We start from the raw sequence: 19,015 nt of genomic DNA, 5'->3' as shown, positions 1-19,015 counted from the left end.
AACACTGACAATTTAATTCAGTGGTTTTTTTATTACTTTATTTTTTATATATTCGAATAAGGGAGCAAAACCTATTTTCAAGTGAATCAAAACTCAATGTTGGCGTTCTTTTCACGGGTTTCTTCAAACGCCCACGTGTTTTGTGTTTAGGGATGTGTTTTCTCAATCGCATCTACCTTTAATCAAATGGTCCTTGGATATTTAACTATGCACGCATTCTAAGATTTGTTTGACACTAATTTAAGAGGTTGGACTTTGTTTGTTACAATGTGAATTTTCAACGCCGGGTATTGCAACTGTTTTGAACTTTATTCCATAGCTACAATCCTTGTGCACTGCTTATGATTCTTTTATGAAATTGGGTGGAGTATCAAATATTAAAATTTTAGTGTTCCCTTTCAAAAGCAACGTAATTAATTTCAGTTTAATTTCTTAATCAAGCTATTCGCTTGTTCGCCTGTGCATCGCGATCGCCGAACGTGGAAGTGATTTCACGTAAAATCAGTTGCGGATTAAAGTATTCTTTCTTACTTTGGCTCTTTTCCTAGAAGGTTACTACGGAAGAAACACTGTAAACTCTAACTTTATAAAACAAATCAATTATCTCGGTGTTTGTCTTAACATTGCCTTATACGACCGCGAAAGCAACCTATTTCCCCGCCTATTTTGCGCATGGCAGAAGCAACAGTCCTTAAGTGGTTACAAAAAGATATTTTTAAACATTAGAGGTCATTGTGTTTGTAGAATAAACTTCCGTCCTCTTTTTGACAGCAGGGATTACGTTTTAGTATGTTAACTTACATGTGCATCAACTCTCCAGTCCGTCTTACTTAAAACCACAGCGGAAGTTTAATGACCTGTTCGGTTTCTATTCACCTAAATATCATATTTATTTCATGACATGGGTCAAAACTTTCGTTATCTTGTCTAGATTCTTATTCCGAAGAATCTCGTTATCCTAGCAAACGCTGATTTCTTTCAAGCATCTTGTCCTTGTACATGGTTCTTAAAAAACTCTCCAACGGTGTGCTAATAGAGCTCTTATTTGAACAGCATTTCTAGCTGAACTCACAAGTGCATACTTTCGAATGTGTCAAATTTCGTCCGTGGGAGGCAACCCTCAATTCCATTTGTAGTTCTTTCTTGCACAGTTGGTGGCATAGATCTCACCATTTATCTTAAATAATCAATATACATCCGGTACAGCTGCGTAGTCCACGTAACCAGCTTTTGCTGGGTCGAACCTTCGCGGAGCGCTTGACAAGTTGAAGAGCGGATTATCACTATTTAACAAAACTGTGCCAAAACACTTCAGGCGCGCGTCAGATGATGTATTCTGCTGTAACGGGCAATGTATTAGGTAACAGCCAAACTGAAGGAAAGATTTATCATCGTTTACCTGAAGGCGAAGTGCAGAGCAGTGAAGACAGTGGCTTCAGGGAGCAAGACAACTTTAGTCAAAACAGCAACGATGCTGGAAGCTACATCGAGGTTAATACTGCCGCCAAGACTGGGACTTTTGAAAATTTTGCTCATCTTTCGCAAATAGCTGAAGACATGCGAAGCCAGCTAAGCGAAACTCATGGCAACAACCAGGAAGCATTGAAGGAAGAACTGTTGCAAATATTCGAGATGTATTTCAAGAGCAAAATGGAGGATCGTTTGCGGGGATTTAGAAGCAGGCAAATAGAGTGGGAGGAAACAAAACGAGCAGAGCAAGAAGAATTTGGGAGGAAAATGGCGAAGGAAAAAATGGAAATGCAGAAGCATTTTGCAGATGCAATATCCAAACTGACTCATTCATTTAACGAGGAGAGAAAGCAACTTGAACAGTGTTACGAAGAGCAGTTGACAGACCTTAGAAAAAAGCTTGGAGAAGAACAAAAACGGGTTGAAGAGAAATGTGCCGCTCAGGGTAAATTAAAGCGCAAAGAAAAGCTTGAAGATGAGTATCAAATGATGTTAATGAGGGAAACGTTGCAAGAGAAACAAGAGGCAATGCGTGAAAAGTCGGAGATAAAAGCACGGTTTACCAAGGAGAAATTCGAGCTTGAGAAGAACTTCAATTTCCTGTTGACTGAAGCTGAGGCAAGTTTGCACAGAGTTAGGGCCGAATTGAAGGAAAGCGTATGCATGGCAAGGGAAAGTCAGAAAAAGATAGTGGATCTGGAAGTGAAACTGAAGGAAGAGCGGCAACAGCGAATTAGTATGGAAAAGGAATTCGAGGAAGAAAAAGCGAAGTATCACAACGAGGATTGTTTGAACAAAAAGGAAAATGAACAACTGAAAAGTGAAGTAGAAGTACTTCGCCAAGAAATCGAGGAGAAAAACAGAGAAATAAAAAGGCTTGTAGAAGCGAATAAGGAGGGTAACCTCAAGATACGGGCCTTGACTCGGCATCTACAAAAGCATGCAAAGAGGAACAGTGAAGAAGGGAGTGTAAAAAGTCAAGAAGGCGAAGGACGAGCTGCCCTCGAGGACAGAGCAAACACAGTCCAAACTAATACATGGGATCTACAAGGAAACCCGAGAGCAGTAGATACTCGCTCAGAGGAAAGTGAAAATACAATCGTGAAAGTATATGATTCGAAGATGCGATTGACTAATGAAAGAAAGAGAATCTTGGTTTTTGTGACTTATGAGAAACGTCCTGTGCAAGGCCTTTCCAGATTTCTTACCGCATTGTTACCAAAACAACCTATTTCATCCACTGTAAGGGTTTTAATGGCGTCTGATGTAAAGGACGAGGAGGCCTTCAGTGAGCAATAAGAACATTTCTTTCTTGCTGGTTTTCTGTACTTAAATAAAGAGAGATGTGGGATGTTGCTGGCTTCCCCTTTTTTCTTCAATGGGCGTCACATTAAATGTTATTCGTGTGACTTCATCGAACACGGTTGGATCAAGATCCGCGAAACACACCTCCTCTTGTGAACACTTTGGTGAACTTCGTTCTTTCTTTATTTCACCAGTTATGGTTTATTCTAGTGTGAAAGCAGTAGAGTTTAACAGTTGAATATAACCAGCAAGAAATCAGGCCTAGTTTAACTTAACATTTTCAAACATGTCTAGGCTCGGTGTGAACCGGAACGACATCCAAGACTGAGGTCTAAATCAATTCAGGTTCACTTGTCTTGGTTTTTTATGCATGTATAAATCCATATTTTTCATCAGCTTATACAGGACTGGTGCCTGTAAGTGACGGGTCGCTACAGGTAACCTTAATCATGATTGGTCGGCAACAAAGCAACTTTGTTAAATGAAATCCCAGGACTAATTTTAACACTTTTTGTGAATCTTTTTCTTTATAAAGCATTACTTTTAGTGGACAAAAAGGCACTGAAATTTAAGTAAAATGATTATTCTGTGTTACTAGAGAGCGCAAAACACATACTGTTAAATATACGTATAAGCGTTAATATTGAAATATCGTCTGTGTTGACTAGGTCTGTGGAAATGGCGAAGACCCATTCTTTTGTAACAGCAGGAGGTGATGGGGCATTTCACTGGCCCAGTGGATTTACCAAACCGCTAGTCTGAAAACCGCAAATGTTATGGTTATTGACTTGCTGTGGTTCATATTCGCCGAAATTTCACACTTTTCATGGAGCTGCCGAGATACTTAATAGTATTTTCTGCATTAGTCTAGACCGCAACCTTCCCACGGTTAAGTGGTATTCTATGGAAGATTAGTCGATATTCGCACAAGAACTTCCTTATCCTCATGAACTGATCTTTATCGCTTACAGAATTATTGGTAAATACATGAATCAAGCTCTTCTTTATTATTATTTAAAATGAGCACATCAGCATTCAACTTCGTAATAGTTTGTGTCAATTATATCCATTGTAGCGGACAAATTTTCCTGTTATCTTTAAACAGTATACCCAACACTGCTGGTGGCATAAACCTCAATTTAACTCATTAAACTTAAATGCATTGCATAATTCATTTACTCAGTGTTAACTTTCCGAGATGCCTGCCATACCGAACAGACTTACACGATTGACTGTTCCATGCAGAGCTGTTAAGCTTTGCCTGCCAATCCTTTGCAGATGTCTATTCATTCTACCTGTCGATAAATAGGAACGGTTGGCAACCGTGATGCATTCAAACACCAAGAAAACCGAAGTCAACACAAAATCAAGCGTTGCTCTTCCACAGAGTGCTGGAGAAACAGCGTTGAATTCTACATCGGGATATGCAAATAGTAGCGGAGGACAGATTTCCTTGCAAGGAATAGCTGCTAGCGAAACGCAATGCAACAAAGAAGATAGCTTTACTGAATACGAGTACATTTCTGGCCGAACGATGATGTACTCCACATCGGGACATGTAAATAGCAGCCATGTTGGGGGAAAGACGGAGAACCAAGGAGTCATTGTAGGTGAGTTAGAAAGCAATAGAGATGTCTTCACAGAAAATGAGGACATCTCTGGCGAACGGACCATGGTGTATTCCTCATCTGGAATAGTAACTAGCAGCCAAGCTGCAGGAAAAATTTACCGGTATGGATCATTTGAAGGTGGAATGCGGAGCAGCAAGGACAGTGGCATTGGAGAGCAGGACAACGCAAGCCAAAATAGTAACGAGTTTGAAGTTTACACGGAGACTAACCTCATCAAGGCTGCGGGATTTGGCCATCTTACACAATCATCCAATGAGTTCCAGATAGAACTGAGTGAGAACGACGAAGAAGCATTGAAGGAAGAGCTGCTACACATCTTTGAAAGAGAGAGGACATCACTGGGGATGTATTTCAAGAAGAAAATGGAGGAGCTTTTGAGGGGATTTGGGAGCAGGCAAATGGAGTGGGACGAATCAACGCGAGCGGAGAAAGCAGAGCTTGAGAGAAACATGTCGATGGAGAAGATGGAAATGCAGAAAAATTTCGCAGACGAGATTGCTAAACTTACGCAGTCGTTCAATGAGGAGAGAAAGCAACTTGAGCAGCATTATCAAGAGCAGTTAAAGGATCTTAGAGAAAAGCTTGCAACTGAGCAAAGACAAATGACAGGGAATTTCGCCAAAGAGAAAAGTGAACTCAAAGAGAAACTTGAAGCTGAATATCAAGTGATGTTGAAGAGGGAAATTTCTCTCCAGAAGCAAGAGGCATTTCGCGAAAACTCAGAGATGGAGGTACGCTTTAACAAAGAAAAACACGAGATCGAGAAGAATTTCAATCTCCGGTTGACCGAAAGTGAAACGAATTCTCAAAGACTTAAGGCAGAGTTTGAAACTAATTTGGCACAGGAAAGAATGCAAATGGAGAGAGACTTTCAGGAGAAGATACGACAAGTTGAAGAAAAGCTACAGGAAGAGAGACGACTGAGACTCGAGGTAGAGAAACAATTGGAGCTGGAAAAAGAAAAATATTGCAACGAGGATTCGTGGAACAGAAAAGAAAATGAACGCCTTAAAACCGAGGTCGACGTACTTCGTCTGGAAATTGAAGAGAAAAAGAGAATTAATGTGGAGATGAAATCGTTTGAGGAGACAGTGACGCAAAAAGGACGTGACGGGCTCAGTGGTAAGTTAAAAGATGACTTTGAAAAACTGTTAGCAGATCACAAAGTGGAATTGGACAAGACATACCACAGAGAAAAAGAAGTACTTGATCAAACGTTACAAGCTGAGAGACGGCAGATCAAGGAAGAGCTTGACCGAGAAAAAGAGAAAATGAAGTCAGAAAAGGATGAAATCATAAGAACAAAGGAGAGGCTTCAAGTGGAAAGTCAAGCTCAGATTGATAGACAGCGACAGCAGGGAAGTCACGAGAAATGGACGAGACTGTCTGTGGGGAACTTCCAAGGTGAACGAACAGATGAAGGAGGTAGAGGAATGAGCAAAGAGCAGATGAGTGATAATGAAAGGTTGGAACTGCAAAAGGCTGACCATCTGAATGAAGTTGCAATTGGAAGAATAGAATTGACTGCAAACCGTCAACAGCTGACAGACGATAGCAGTAATACAAAAGGTCTTCCTTTCTGGCAACCATACCAGCGGGCACAACAACAACAACGACAACAAGAGCAACAACCAAATAAAGACAGTGTGTGGACAGGAGCATCTGCGGGTTCCCATGTTACACAACACGGTGTTACCGCTAGTTATCAACAGCTTGCAGGTAATGATTACAGTCTAAGGAATGATCCCACGTGGCAGCCTAGCTATCAAGCCAGCTTTGAATACAGCAAGAAGCGAGAGTTGCCAAGCAACCAACCTGTCGCTACAGAGATCGGGATTGGATCAGTCGAGCAGTCCGGACTGAGAGGCAATTCCATGTATCGTGTACCTTCAGAGAATGAATCTGCATTACGATTTGAGATCAGCGCCTTGCAAAGCGAGAACGAAGGCTTAAAAGCCAAAGTGACAGCGCTGGAGGAGAACATCGGCCTTCATAAGAAATACAAAGAGGAAGCCAAAGCGGAAATGGAAAGGCTTCTGAAAGCAAATCAGGACAATGAGCACAAGATACAGACCTTAACAAGTGCCGTTAAAGATCTCGAGATGAAGAACAGCGAAAAAGAGAATGTGAAAAGGCGAGAACATGAAAGCCAGGTTAAATCACACTCCCGTGAAGACAGAGTGAAAACAGCAGAAAGGAAGGATTCGCACCTGGAAGGAAAACTAAGAGGGTTAGAAACTCGTGCAGCCAAAGCTGAAAAGACAAGCAGAGAATATGATGCCAAGATGCGAATGCCTGATGAGGGAAGAAGAGAGAAGAGAAGAGAGGATTCACCTGGTGGTCACCTTGATATCCGTGATAGACGAAGTGCATCAAACCTGAAGGTACTGAATATTAGTGTTTATACCGTGCCATAGAAAATACAGCCAATCAGAATACAGAAAATCGACCGTATTAAATTCAACCTTCCCATCTCGGCGTGCAATGCGCGTATGTCGCATTGATTATGTTAGGCACTGTATTTTTTAAAGGCATGGTATAAAATAGTTATGCAACGCTCTCATGTGGTATACTACTTGAGGTAAAGGTAGGTAAAGTCTGCATACGAGCCAAATGGCCCACCAGGCCGGAGCTTATCCCGGTTTCTGTAGCATGAAGCGACTAGGAGTATTTCATCTCCCCCCTGGGTGGGATGCTAGTCCATCGCAGGGTTACCCCCAGCATTAAGTTCGCCGGTACCCATTTATACACCTGGGTGGAGAGAGGCACTGTAAGAGTAAAGTGTCTTGCCCAAGAACACAACACAATGTCCCCGGCCAGGCTCGAACCCGGACCGCTCGATCCGGAGACGGGCGCACTAACCATGAGGCCACCGCGCCTCCCATATACACTACTTGAGAGCGTTCCATAACTTCTGTATTCCCTTCTAAGTCTTCCCTTCAGGGAAGTTTATATTTATTTCCCGAGGTTTGATCTCAACAGCAAGGCGGCCCGGAGAAGGGGAAGCCTTTCAGTTTAGCTTGCGTTCACCAAATGATTATGCGATAATATTATATTGATAATGGTATAAAAAGCCGATAATTTTGTATTTTACATATGTACAATTTGCGACAAATACTGACTCACGGAACTGTCTCTGTTCGCCCCATAGGATGAGTCGCGATACGAATCTCCACCGACAAATTACAGTCAAGAGCCTTCATACAAGGTGAGTGTGTCTCAGCCACTCGGTAGCGTAAGGTAGCTCAAATGATGTGAAGAAAAATCTCAAATCAATGAGACTGCCAATTTTAAGTCACTAGAGAGAAAGATGAACTGCTCTGTACCATATGAAATCTTTGAAATTACGTAACTACTATATTCTAACTGTTGTGCCTTGTTGCACTTAAGCGCTCTTGTCCTTAAAATTGAAAGGGTTGACTCATTTTACACCTCTCTTCTTTGAAATTTCCACCATTGTCATTTGCTTTGTTTTGGTATTCCTCTTTCAGCTCAGTGGCGCGTAGGCGGAATAAGAGTCCTATTAGTGAGGTATAATTTTCTTTCTTGTTGCAGGCAAAATACGAAGCGGTGTCGCAAGAAAAGAACAAACTGCTCCAGGTCACTAAAGAACTTCAAATGAAGATAAAAGCTCTTGAGGAAAAGCAAGCTGAGATACTGCAACGTACCTCGGTAAACACACATTTGGCCCAATTGTGGTCAAATGGTTTTTAAGGGGATGAGTGTCCTTACAAAGAATAACTTTTCAATCGCCAATTTAAACAGAAGGACTCCAGGATTCTTTTAGTTTCTCAAATCTATTCCTTCAATTTTGGACATCGTTGGTAAAAAAAACTCGTAACTACTACATTACTTCGCAGGCTTTGTGGTACTTTCTTCCATTATTCTCTATACAAAGACTTTCTTTTACGTTAAATTCAAGACTGTTAGTGAGTAAAGCCTCCTCACAAGTAAACCCATTTTTCTCTTTTTCCAGCATCCAGAGAAGTCCTCCGAGGAAAGTGGCGAAACTGAACGACTGAAACAGCTGGTGTCTGAGAATGCATCTCTAAAGGAACGAACATCAGAATTACAAAACCAGCTGCATCGGCTGCTAGAAAAACTCAAGAACGAGAAGGAAAAGGTAAAGCGATACAAAAATATTTAGCATCGTATAGGCTGTTCTATCGCTCTCGTCGTGTTGTTCAGTTTATGTAAGAAGCGCAAAAATATTCAGAGGAACAACATCTAACTAATCATGAATTAAAGAGAAGTTGCAAGCAAAATCGATGCCTGTTATCACCAGCTTGCATCAAATGAGATGACACGCCCGGATTTTTAACTCCTTTTTCGAAGGCGTAGTCTCAGCCTTTTTTCCACCCAGAAACAGCATCTGTTTTCCGAAGTAGTTGGTAGAAAAGAGTAACAGCACTTGGGTAAGGGTTTCTTTGTTCTGGGTACAGTACCTAATAGTCCATTTAGGCTAAGCATAATGCTCGAAACGTCCTCGGCGTAGACCTAAAAATGGTGATAACTTGCAACATTAACCCGCTAAGTGCCTAGTTCAAAATTGAAATAAAAAAGCTAAAAGTTCATTTTGAAAAGCAATTGAAACTAGACCAGGTGAGAGCGTTGCCCTAAATCTGTTGTATAAATGGTCAGAAGAGGTTGTGACTAAGAAAGTTAATGTTTGAACCACATAACCGACAATGCGAAATGAAATATTGCTCAATAGCTTTTAATTTATCTGACGAGTCACACACAAGGGTCTCATGAAAAATCGTCAAGGTAGGACCAGAGCAATTGACTTCTTTAAGTTCGACGTCGGAAGTAAAAGACCCCAATTCGGCAAGTGTTAGGAAAAAAATGTGCTAAATTCTTGTTTCAATTCTAGGCTACCTCTTTCGAGACAGAAATATCCACTCGCAATTCCAACAGTCTTCACAACATCCAGGGTTTACAACAAAGACTCATGCATACAGGCCGTGAGCTGTCAGGTTCTCGTGGAGAACTGGACTCTGATGCACTGGGGAGAATCGAAACCGAAATTGTTACCATTGGTCAGATTATCAAGACGCAATTTGGAGAAGGAAGTAGCAAAGGAGATATGCCCCACAGGTCAATGTCTGAAGATGCAGTACGAATTGCCCACCTAGAGGTGGAAAAGAAAGAATTGGAGACCAAGCTAAAACTCGCACGTGAGGCTATGAATGAATACGTCACCCGTTTGAATGATAAGGTCGGTACATGCTGTACTTGCGTTGTGGCTATCTCTCTGACAGTAAACTTTCCGTTTCACCGTTCTAAGTCTACGGAATGTATTAAGCCTTTTACTTGGAATGAACAATATCCAGTTCCTATTTATTTGGTTGATTTGCTTTGGCCGCTAAAACGTTTATTTGGGTCGCGACGAGTTCCTAAATTCCCGACAGACAAGCAAAATCTCTCCTGCATCCCGCGCCCAAATTTCTGGCAAATCCCGCTTCCCGGGGAGCAGTCAAAGCCCGGGTCCAGTCAAGATATTTAGCGTTTTCCCGATTCCCGCACCGTATTTTGGTTAAATCCCGGATCCTGGGAATATCCTACAGACCCTCTTAGTACAGTCAAGCCCCTACTTCGAAGCGATTTCCTCAGAATGGGGAATATCTATCCTAAGCGGTCACTAGGAAGTTAAACATTTCATTTTTAACTTTCCATGAGCGGTCAACTAACAGGAGGTTCGACTGTGACGAGTAAATACTGAAAAGTCATCTGTCAAGAGAGTGGTGAGCTAGCTGTTAAACGAAAAATGTTTAGATAGTAATGTCCCTATTTTAACATTCAGATGCAGGATGTAAAAAGTATGACTGGCATGTCAGAGGAAATGGTTCAGGAATTGCACACAAGGAATAACAATTTAAAGAAGAGTCTTCAAGCCTTGGAAGAAGGACAGAAAACGTCGCATCTACAGAACGAGCAACTGCGACACCAGAAGTCTGCTCTTCAGAACCTCATTGGAGATCTGACTAGAGACGAGGGGCCGGGCAGTACGTCATATAAGGCATCACCAAGATATGATCAGGAATTCAAACGTCTAAGCAAATATGACAGCAGCTACTGTCACGATAGCGAGGTGCCGGATAGTACATCATATAACGGATCATCAAAATACCTTGACACCAAACACAGAAGCAAATATGAGAATGCACAGGAGAACGAGAAGTTAGATGGAACGTCATTTAAAGCGTCATCAAGATACCTGGGCTCCAAGTATGAGAGCAAATATGACAGAGGCTACGATAATCGATACGACAATTTCCACACGAATGCCGAAAACAGGTACACGACCAAAGAATTCAAAGAGATGCACGATGGTGAGAAGTTTAGCCGAGGCTCCAAAGGCGATCAGTTTTCATTTGAGTTCCAGGAGTATCCCTGCAGTAAGTGTTCAAGGTTTGAACGCAAAGACTTTGAGCGAATCAGTGCTTCGTATTAATGAACACCATTCAGTGAATGACATGTGAATACAGTTCTACCGGTCAAATATCTTCGTTTGACTTATGTCAGGTTGAAAATTTTCGTTAAATGACTCTGAATTACTGCTACTGTAGTATGTTCCTTGTTGCTTTTATTTCATTTGCATTTTTTGTCTTCAATAATCAACATTTAAAGATTTTAAAATACAATTTACCATTCAAATGGCCAATCCCCTCAGTGAGACGCGCCTGCGGGGAATCATGGTAGCTGGATTCATCAAAACAAAATATTCAGTCTAAGATGATAAATACAACTACCATGATTCCTTGCAGGCGCATCTCATAGAGGGAATTGAACATTTAACATAATTTTGAATACTAAACAGAGTGTGAGATATTTAGTATTCCAAACTAAATGATGAGGACGCTTTGTTGCTCAGAGACGTAAGTAAATAGCAGGTTATTATACCAATTGGTTAACTCTTAAAGGGTAGAAATAGCGAATTGAGCTCTAATTTTGAAAGATTAAGTTATGATTAACATTTTGTTCGTAGACTATGATCAACTTTTGTTTCTTATTGATTTTTGTGGGATCTTTTCATCACTTTTCATCCCACAGTGAACTAATTCTTAATTTTCCAGATATAATTCAGGTTTCAAATACCAAGGACGTTTTTGCTGAGATGTCCAGGTACCTGAATCTCACCTCCTCGTGCGTTTAGTGGAATTTTTCTGTTGTTTGGGAACATTTTTCCGGGCAGGAAAGAAGATTTAAAATACTTGACATAGCAACCGAGATCGAGCGTTGTGGTTTTAAAAAGTTAGGCTTTATGAGAAACTCTTGTGTGAAGGCCTGTTTATTAAAAGAAATAATCAACTTCGTACATTTGTCATTTCTCTGCCTAATTAGGACTCCGTCGACAATCAAAAACGAAAAATTCGTTAAATTCTTACTGTAAGTTTTGGCCATGTGAGCTTTGGCCAGAATTAACTGGAATCATCCAGAAATGAGTTAAGGGCCGTCAGCTCTGGCTTGATATTTTCCGATGGAGGGAAGAAAGCCTTGTACTCCTACCAAGCCTTTTCCGGCTAATGGTAGACAAAGTTTTCACCTTAACAATATCGCCTTCATTGGCCTTAAAAGTAAGTTTCAGTTGGAAAACATTTCAAAATTTTCTACAATTTTAGCATTAAGAGTCGCGAAGTTTGTCGGTTTGGTTTAGTTGGGTTTTGTTTGATTTGGTTTTTGTATTTTCTTCTCTTAACCTTTGGAATTTATTCCAGCTGTAACATAAAACATTTCAGTCGGTTAATTTGTGTGGGCTCCACAAGGCTGTAAACAGGCCCAAACGTGTTGCACGTAGGCTGGCCAACGAAGCCAAATGATGACAGCTGTAATGGAGGGCCGATCTGACTGGCCCAAAAAATGTCACGTGCTACCAACTTTTCGCCAATCGTTCGAAGTATTCTTTGGTATTTCCATATCGTTGTTTTAATCACAAACAAGGAGTAAAAATACATTACATTCTTACTATCTTTATTTGCTTTTATTTAAGCTTTATTGGAAACATCTTTCCAATATGACTCTTGGTGACTCGTGAACAACTTAAACTTATTATCATCCCTCATATCACAAACTGTTTGCGGTTTAGTATTCTTCGAGTATCTTCGTTTATATGTAAAATAAGCGCTTCGGGTGTTTCTATTATTAATAATTTCTTCTAATGCCCTCCAACGCTCACATAATCGACCAAGGAAGCTTAATGAACGTCGCGGCACCATAAGCGCTACAAAGTGTCTGAGTAATCTGGCGAAGAATAGTTCTCAAGTCATTAATTCGCTATAAAGTGACACCTTAAGCGTATACTTTGCAATTCTATGAGACAATAAACGGGTAGTGCAAAAAAGTAAAAACCACAAGAGTGCTTGATTATTCATTTATTCGGAGTATTTCAGACGAAAATAATTAAAATTGGCCACTGGCCCAATTTACTATACACAAATACTCGCTTTGTTTTGTAATTCACTGAGACAATTGGCGCGAAAGAGTCTGTTTTATTACCTGTGTGGGTCACAACATGTCGTGTATATTATCGTCAAGTTAACAGCTAAACGTTTAAGAGCAGCGTCTGATCCACAGGATGACTATAAACAACGTTTCTGAACAAAGAATAAGAAAGAAGGAGTGCGGTTTGGCAAACTTAACTTCATGAAAATTTTATTGCAGGGATTTTATTGAAGCTTCGGGGGTTGCCAAGCGTAGCTATGTCGTTAGGCAAATTGCCTTTTCAATTATACAGGTATTTTCAGTTTCACACAAAAGGCTACGAAGAGCTTCGAATCTCGTCTGTAAACAAAGGAGTGTATCACCTGCCGTTTGCAATTATTGGCACAATATAATTAGAGAGAAATTTGCTGTGAATTCCGATAGAAATCTTCCTCTTCTCCGCAAGGAAAGCTGGTGGACGATCCTGGTCCTCGAAAGTACTTCAATCTTGGGAAGGTTTTGTTTTATGCAACTTTAAATCTTCCTCGCAGTTGTAACAGCGAAGAAGAGTCGGAAAAACCCTATGGAGAGCGAAGGAAGTAATTGTGAATCCAGCAAAAAAGATTCCACTCGAGGTGAAGATTTTGAAAATCATGATGAAGTCAAAGATACAAAAGCTGAAAATACCGAAAAAGTCGAAACCACAAAGGACATTTCGTGTCAAACCGATTTCGATGATATTTTGCATCAACACCTAGAACAGTTTGAAGATGAGATGCAACTAGAGCGAGACGAAATGGAGAAGGAGTTTATTGAAGAAAAAAGCAACCTTGAAATTAAGCTGAGAAATGAGTATAACGAGATCATCAAAGCCAAAGACGAGCTTATTCGGGTTCTCACAGAAGAAAAGGATTTCTTTTGGAGCGAACTTCGCGATTTGAGAAAATCATTCGATCTGTTCACTAGGCATGTTCACCGAGATGCACTTCAACATCTAAGTCAGTGCGGATATGAGAAGGAACTGGGCACCAAACCAAGAATTACCGGAAATGGCACAGTGGAAGGGAAGAACGGCTGTCATGACAACACTAACCTCGACTGTGGAGAACTTTTGACCGTGCTGCGCAAACAAGAAGAGGTTCTGCTAAGGTCGTTTGAAAGAGAAAAAGCTGAGATGACGCAGAGGTTTGAAAGGGAAAAACTGGCTGTAAGGAAACTAGTAGAAGAAGAATGTCAAGCAAGATACGCATACGAGCGAGCGTACCTGCTTCACAGCATAGACGGACTCAAGGAAGGGCTGGACAGCTTGAGAATCCAGAAAGATGAACTGGCTAAAATATTTGAGGGAGAGAAAAACGCGTTGGAACTCAGCTATAAAAGAAAAGAAGATGAATTACGACAGAATTTAAAACTGGAGCTTCAACGTAAGATTATCCATGCTCAAAAGCCTTGGACTCAGACTAAAATTTAAGGATGCAGTGTGCCTTTTCGTCTTCGGCTACGCTTGTCCCACGATGCAGTATAGCGCTGAAAAAAAAAACTATCCAAATGAAGATTTCTTCTAAAGCATTTCCTTTAAACATAATTATGGCCCAACATGGATGGTACTATTAAATTTGTTTTAGTTTACGCACGAGGCGAAAGGGCTCGGACGTGGGTCGGAATAAGGACTGTTCAGGCCCTTCACATCTCTTTGTCGATCACTTCAGTTTCAAGTTCATAATATTAATTCTTCAAACTGAGTTACATACATTCCTTTTCATGTAAGATATGAGAATTTGGCGATAAATCATGCAGCAACAAGAGATAATATCTTGGCAACAATCAGATGTTTACTTGGTTACCGTAATGCAGTCATGTTGTAAGGAAAACTAAGGTGCTGATCACAAGACAAACTTTACGTTCTGTTTAGAATTTATAGCACTTTCGTCGAAAAGAAAATATGCAAATAAAGGAGACACCCTAGTGTCGGAAAGAAAGATTTTTATTTAAAAAACTATTCTTTGAGGTTAACCTCGACTGACCAACTCTGTAAGCTCGAAGCTGACAACGAAAGAATCTTGTTTTAAAAACCTCAATTCAAGACAGTATTCATTTAAGCGAGCCGATAAGCCGACGAAATTATTAAATCGTTCATTACTATTTCTCAAAACAACTAGCTTCCAGCAGTAGGATGATGGTACTTCTAATTATCAAAAGCTCAAATTAAACAAGCCATCTTCATGTTGAAGAAGAAGAAGAAGAAGAAGAAGAACAACAACAACAACAACAACAACAACAACAACAACATTACAATATTTTTAATGAGCGCGGACGTGAACATGTTTCTCAGGATTTGATAAGCCGTGTACATTTTGGTCAGTTGTCGAAAGTAATTAAAATACTAGCCGAAATAATTCTAAACCTATTTTAATTCCGGTGCTATTCCCTTACACGAACATTTGTTCTGGATCTGAACTGTTCTTAATTTATAGTAAAGTTTGTAACTACCGTATATGGTATTCGATTTCAGTATTTTAAGGTCGCTGGTAAAGATAGGGCCAAGCCACTCCCTTCTCTTACCAGAAATCCTATTCTCGTACACAAAACACAGCTTATGGCCTCATGAAAATATTTTTGCTTTCAACTAGTGATACACAGTGTTTGTAAAGTAACTCAAAGGATCAACGGATAGACAAAAATTGAACATTCCGATCCACTGAATTAACACATTCAACGCAAAGTTGAAGCACGTTTACCGTAAATCCTCGAATTAGCGCCTCCCACCCCTCCTCGAATAAGCGCCCCCTTCGAATAAGCGCCCCTCCTATCGGTCAAAATTTGAAATAAGCGCCTCCCCTCGAACAAGCGCGCCCCTCACCTTTCAGTTCTTCCACAGAAAGTTACGACTTTTCATTATAACACGATTTCTAACTTTCCTAATCATTTTGTAGTCTGTGTTCCTTTTTTACGAGCCTTACCTTTCATTATGCTGACGAGAGTTCTGTCTCACACCGTTTTATCAACAAATTATCACTGAATTTCATCGTTAACCCGATCTTCTCCGTTCTCTGGCAATCTTAACTTTCCCAGGCTTTTCAAATAAATGTCTGTTATTATCAGGTAGTTGCGGTATTTTTTTCGTATATACAACTCAGAATCGATAAAACATACTTTATAGTCAGTGAAAGCGCGTAACGGAATTGGTCACAGTTTCTAGTGGTAGTGAATTTGTTTGAATTACCCATTCATTATCAGAGTTTTGTTTGGGTTTAAAATCTCGACAGGCAGCCGGTGAATAAATTACAAGACAATCCTTAATGGACTCTAAATTCGTCGGCAGAAGTATTTTTAAACCTTGTGGGAATTTTATACATCCCAAAGAACTGTTTTAGTAAGGCTAATGACGTCACAACAGCGATGTGGGTGTATTTGTGTTTCGGAATCACCCAACCAGCGAAAAATTATATTTTACTTTTCAATCGTCTGTTTGCAAAACAATGTCTCTTCCGGAACCAGGCCATGATGGGGTGCGACCTAAATCTTTTCCGGGTACCAGTTGGCCCCAGGGTACAAAATTAATTACAAAAGTGCTTGACATCGGGTATAAAGAAGAATATATAATCCTTGAAATTGCTATTTGTATTTGTGTCTGGTCGAGGTCAACTTTGGGAGAAAACGTTATTTTGTATCAGATTGACGCTGTCTTTTAGAGAGGACTAATAAAGCTATAGAACAGAGCTGTTTATTATAGGACGATAATTCGCCAAAGGCAATATTTTGTGGAGTTTTTTATGAGTCAATGCCGCTTTTCAAATTAGCTTGAAATGTGTGTTCACCAGCGCTGAATCAATTAACCTCGATTATTCCTCGCCAGGTGATTTTTGAGCCGAGATATTTCTCTTTCAAAAAACACAGCGTAATTAGTTCAATTCGAGATAGCATCTTATCGATCTATATGCAGATTTTCTTTCTAGCAATCGTGTCTTGACAAAGTCATCAAAACGAAACTATGCCCTGTTTATCACGGGCCTGAACATATCACTGATTTCTTGAACTCAGCTTAGCGTGAAGCAGAACCGAACGGTTCTAGTGACTCTTGGCTATTACACAGGGATAAAATTTATCGTCGCGTTCGAAAAGTGACAGCCCATTTAACAGGAATCGCCGTCAGACAAAGTGCGCACGCAGCGGCGATTCCGGCTTATCGATCGACTATAAAATGTCTTGATCAAGGGTCACTGACGCGGCTTGAGTTCACCGCCGTGAAATACGCTTTGATTTCAAGTTAGATTCGTGAATTCTGTGTTTGTAGTTCAAGTCGTTAACGTCATGGAGGGCGACCCGTCGAAGAATTCCGAGGAAAACCTGTCTTTCGTGGATGTATCGGACGAAGACAGGCAGTTACTCGAGGAGAAGGCAGAAATCGTCAGGGGATTTCTTCAAGAGAGAGAAATTATCGAACGCGCCCACGAAGATGAGAAAGACGAAATGCGATTTGCGTTCGAAGCGGAGAAGGAAAATATGAGAAAAGCGTTCGAGTGCGAGAAGGAAGAAATGCGACAGGTTTTCTTGAAAGACAAAGATAATATTCGTTTAGAGTTTCAGGAGGCGAAACATGTTTTGAAACTGTCATTCGATGACGAGAAATGCGCGCTGATGAAATCATGGGATCGAGAGAAGGAAAGTCTGGTGGAGAATTTTAATAAAGAGAAAAAAGAAATGAGACTAAATTTTGAGAGGATTCTCAGGGAAAAAGAAGAAACTTTCAGAGCTGAAAAAACGGAAATGGAGGCCAAGATACGCAAGAAACTGGAGCGAATCGAAGACGTGGAAAACGAATTAAAGCGAACACTGTCTGAAGGTTTGGGTGATCTTGAGAACATTTACTTCGAGGAAAATGCGTATCTCGAGACCGTATACAACCATGAGCAACCCGAGGTGGACATGCACTTCAAAGGGCTCTTAGATGCGGAGTTGAACGTCGACAGGGACGACTTGATGAAATCACTGAACCAGGAAAAGAGCAGAATGCAGTCGCACTACACTAGTAAACACAAACTATTGGAGGACCAGTTCGCCTGTGAAATCATGGACATGGAGCAAAGATTCAAGCAACAGAAGAACGACTTGATGAACATTTTTAGGAGAGAAAAATCAGACATGGAGGAGACCTTCCGAAAGGAAAAAGAAGAGATCAGGCGAAAATTCGAGACGGAATTTCGACGAATACTTCAGCAAGAAAGGATGAAATTCGAGTCGGAAGTTCAAGGATACGAACATGACATCTCTGTGTTAAAATATCAGAAGGAACAGCTGGAGAAATGTTACTCGTTGGAGATGCAAACACTGCAGTTAAAATTCGACCGAGACAGGCTGGAAATTGAGAATAAGTTTACAAACGAAAAGAGAGATCTGAAGAGGATCTTAAAGGGACAATACGAGAGAAAATTGAGCGATGATAAAGTTCGACTGGAATGGTTGCTGGATCAGTTTCATCTCAGTGGAGGAACCAGCAGCGAACATCTTGATACATCGCTGAGCTCAAGCTCTGTTTTTTCCGATTGACTTTAATTCTTAATTCTTAATCCTTTTGATTTCTCTAGACAAACGAGCGTGGTGTAAAATACATGAACAGCCGAAGGGAAGTTTGGAAATTTATAAGATAATTTGCCTGAAAAGAAATCGTGACGAACGCTCTGCCAAACCAGTCACAGTCCTTCTTGTATTGAATTATTCAATTGAGCTTTTTTATTTCCTACATGAAGTTGCCGCTGCATTTGTGTACGAAAATATCAATTGTAAATAATCAGAATGAAATATGAATGTAATGAAGATACCTCAATAAGGCTGGTCGATAACAAAAGAAACATTATTCCAGTAATATTAAACAGCAAGAAAGCTATTAATATTTTACGGTTTTCGTATGGAATATAACTCAAGAGAACCACAGTATAACAACAGAGATTAAAATGAATTTAAGATGATGAAGAAAAAGATATATTGTTGGAGTATTTAGTGAGTCATGTTCGCTGTATGAAACTCAATTTGAACACAGGTAGAATGGAGCCCAACAAACCAAAGCCAGAGAAAAATACAGTTTTCCATTCAAAATGAAAAATTTGCTAATTGGTCTGAGTCATGTCATTAATTTATAACCGGCGATCAGGCGTTCTTTCGAAATACGAAAGCCTGATCGCAGGTTTTGT

The 19,015-nt window shown here is 40.3% G+C and overlaps 4 protein-coding genes across 4 annotated transcripts; all 4 read left to right on the top strand.

Annotated features, from left to right (window-relative positions):
* The first annotated feature begins 1,270 nt into the window (after positions 1 to 1,270).
* Positions 1,271 to 3,972, top strand: LOC149102450 (uncharacterized). Its single transcript, XM_089274633.1, has one exon. The coding sequence runs from the start codon at positions 1,327 to 1,329 to the stop codon at positions 2,767 to 2,769; it is 1,443 nt and encodes a 480-aa protein (XP_089130759.1). The 5' UTR covers positions 1,271 to 1,326; the 3' UTR covers positions 2,770 to 3,972.
* On the top strand, positions 3,965 to 11,722 carry LOC110059449 (uncharacterized). The gene is made up of 6 exons (XM_089274632.1): positions 3,965 to 6,790; positions 7,558 to 7,614; positions 7,962 to 8,078; positions 8,383 to 8,529; positions 9,280 to 9,624; positions 10,210 to 11,722. Exons 1-6 carry the CDS (start codon positions 4,103 to 4,105, stop codon positions 10,858 to 10,860), a joined length of 4,005 nt encoding a protein of 1,334 aa, XP_089130758.1. The 5' UTR covers positions 3,965 to 4,102; the 3' UTR covers positions 10,861 to 11,722.
* A 1,149-nt stretch (positions 11,723 to 12,871) lies between these two features.
* On the top strand, positions 12,872 to 15,321 carry LOC110059458 (uncharacterized). Its single transcript, XM_020766154.2, has one exon. The coding sequence runs from the start codon at positions 13,411 to 13,413 to the stop codon at positions 14,296 to 14,298; it is 888 nt and encodes a 295-aa protein (XP_020621813.1). The 5' UTR covers positions 12,872 to 13,410; the 3' UTR covers positions 14,299 to 15,321.
* A 1,494-nt stretch (positions 15,322 to 16,815) lies between these two features.
* Positions 16,816 to 18,803, top strand: LOC110059457 (uncharacterized). Its single transcript, XM_020766153.2, has one exon. It carries the CDS (start codon positions 17,139 to 17,141, stop codon positions 18,372 to 18,374), a length of 1,236 nt encoding a protein of 411 aa, XP_020621812.1. The 5' UTR covers positions 16,816 to 17,138; the 3' UTR covers positions 18,375 to 18,803.
* The last annotated feature ends 212 nt before the right edge of the window (positions 18,804 to 19,015 follow it).

Source organism: Orbicella faveolata, unplaced genomic scaffold, assembly GCF_042242905.1.
Source record: "Orbicella faveolata isolate gen_17 unplaced genomic scaffold, um_ofav_v1 contig_36, whole genome shotgun sequence".
Taxonomy (NCBI): domain Eukaryota; kingdom Metazoa; phylum Cnidaria; class Anthozoa; order Scleractinia; family Merulinidae; genus Orbicella; species Orbicella faveolata.
This window is presented reverse-complemented; position numbering and strand designations above follow the sequence as displayed.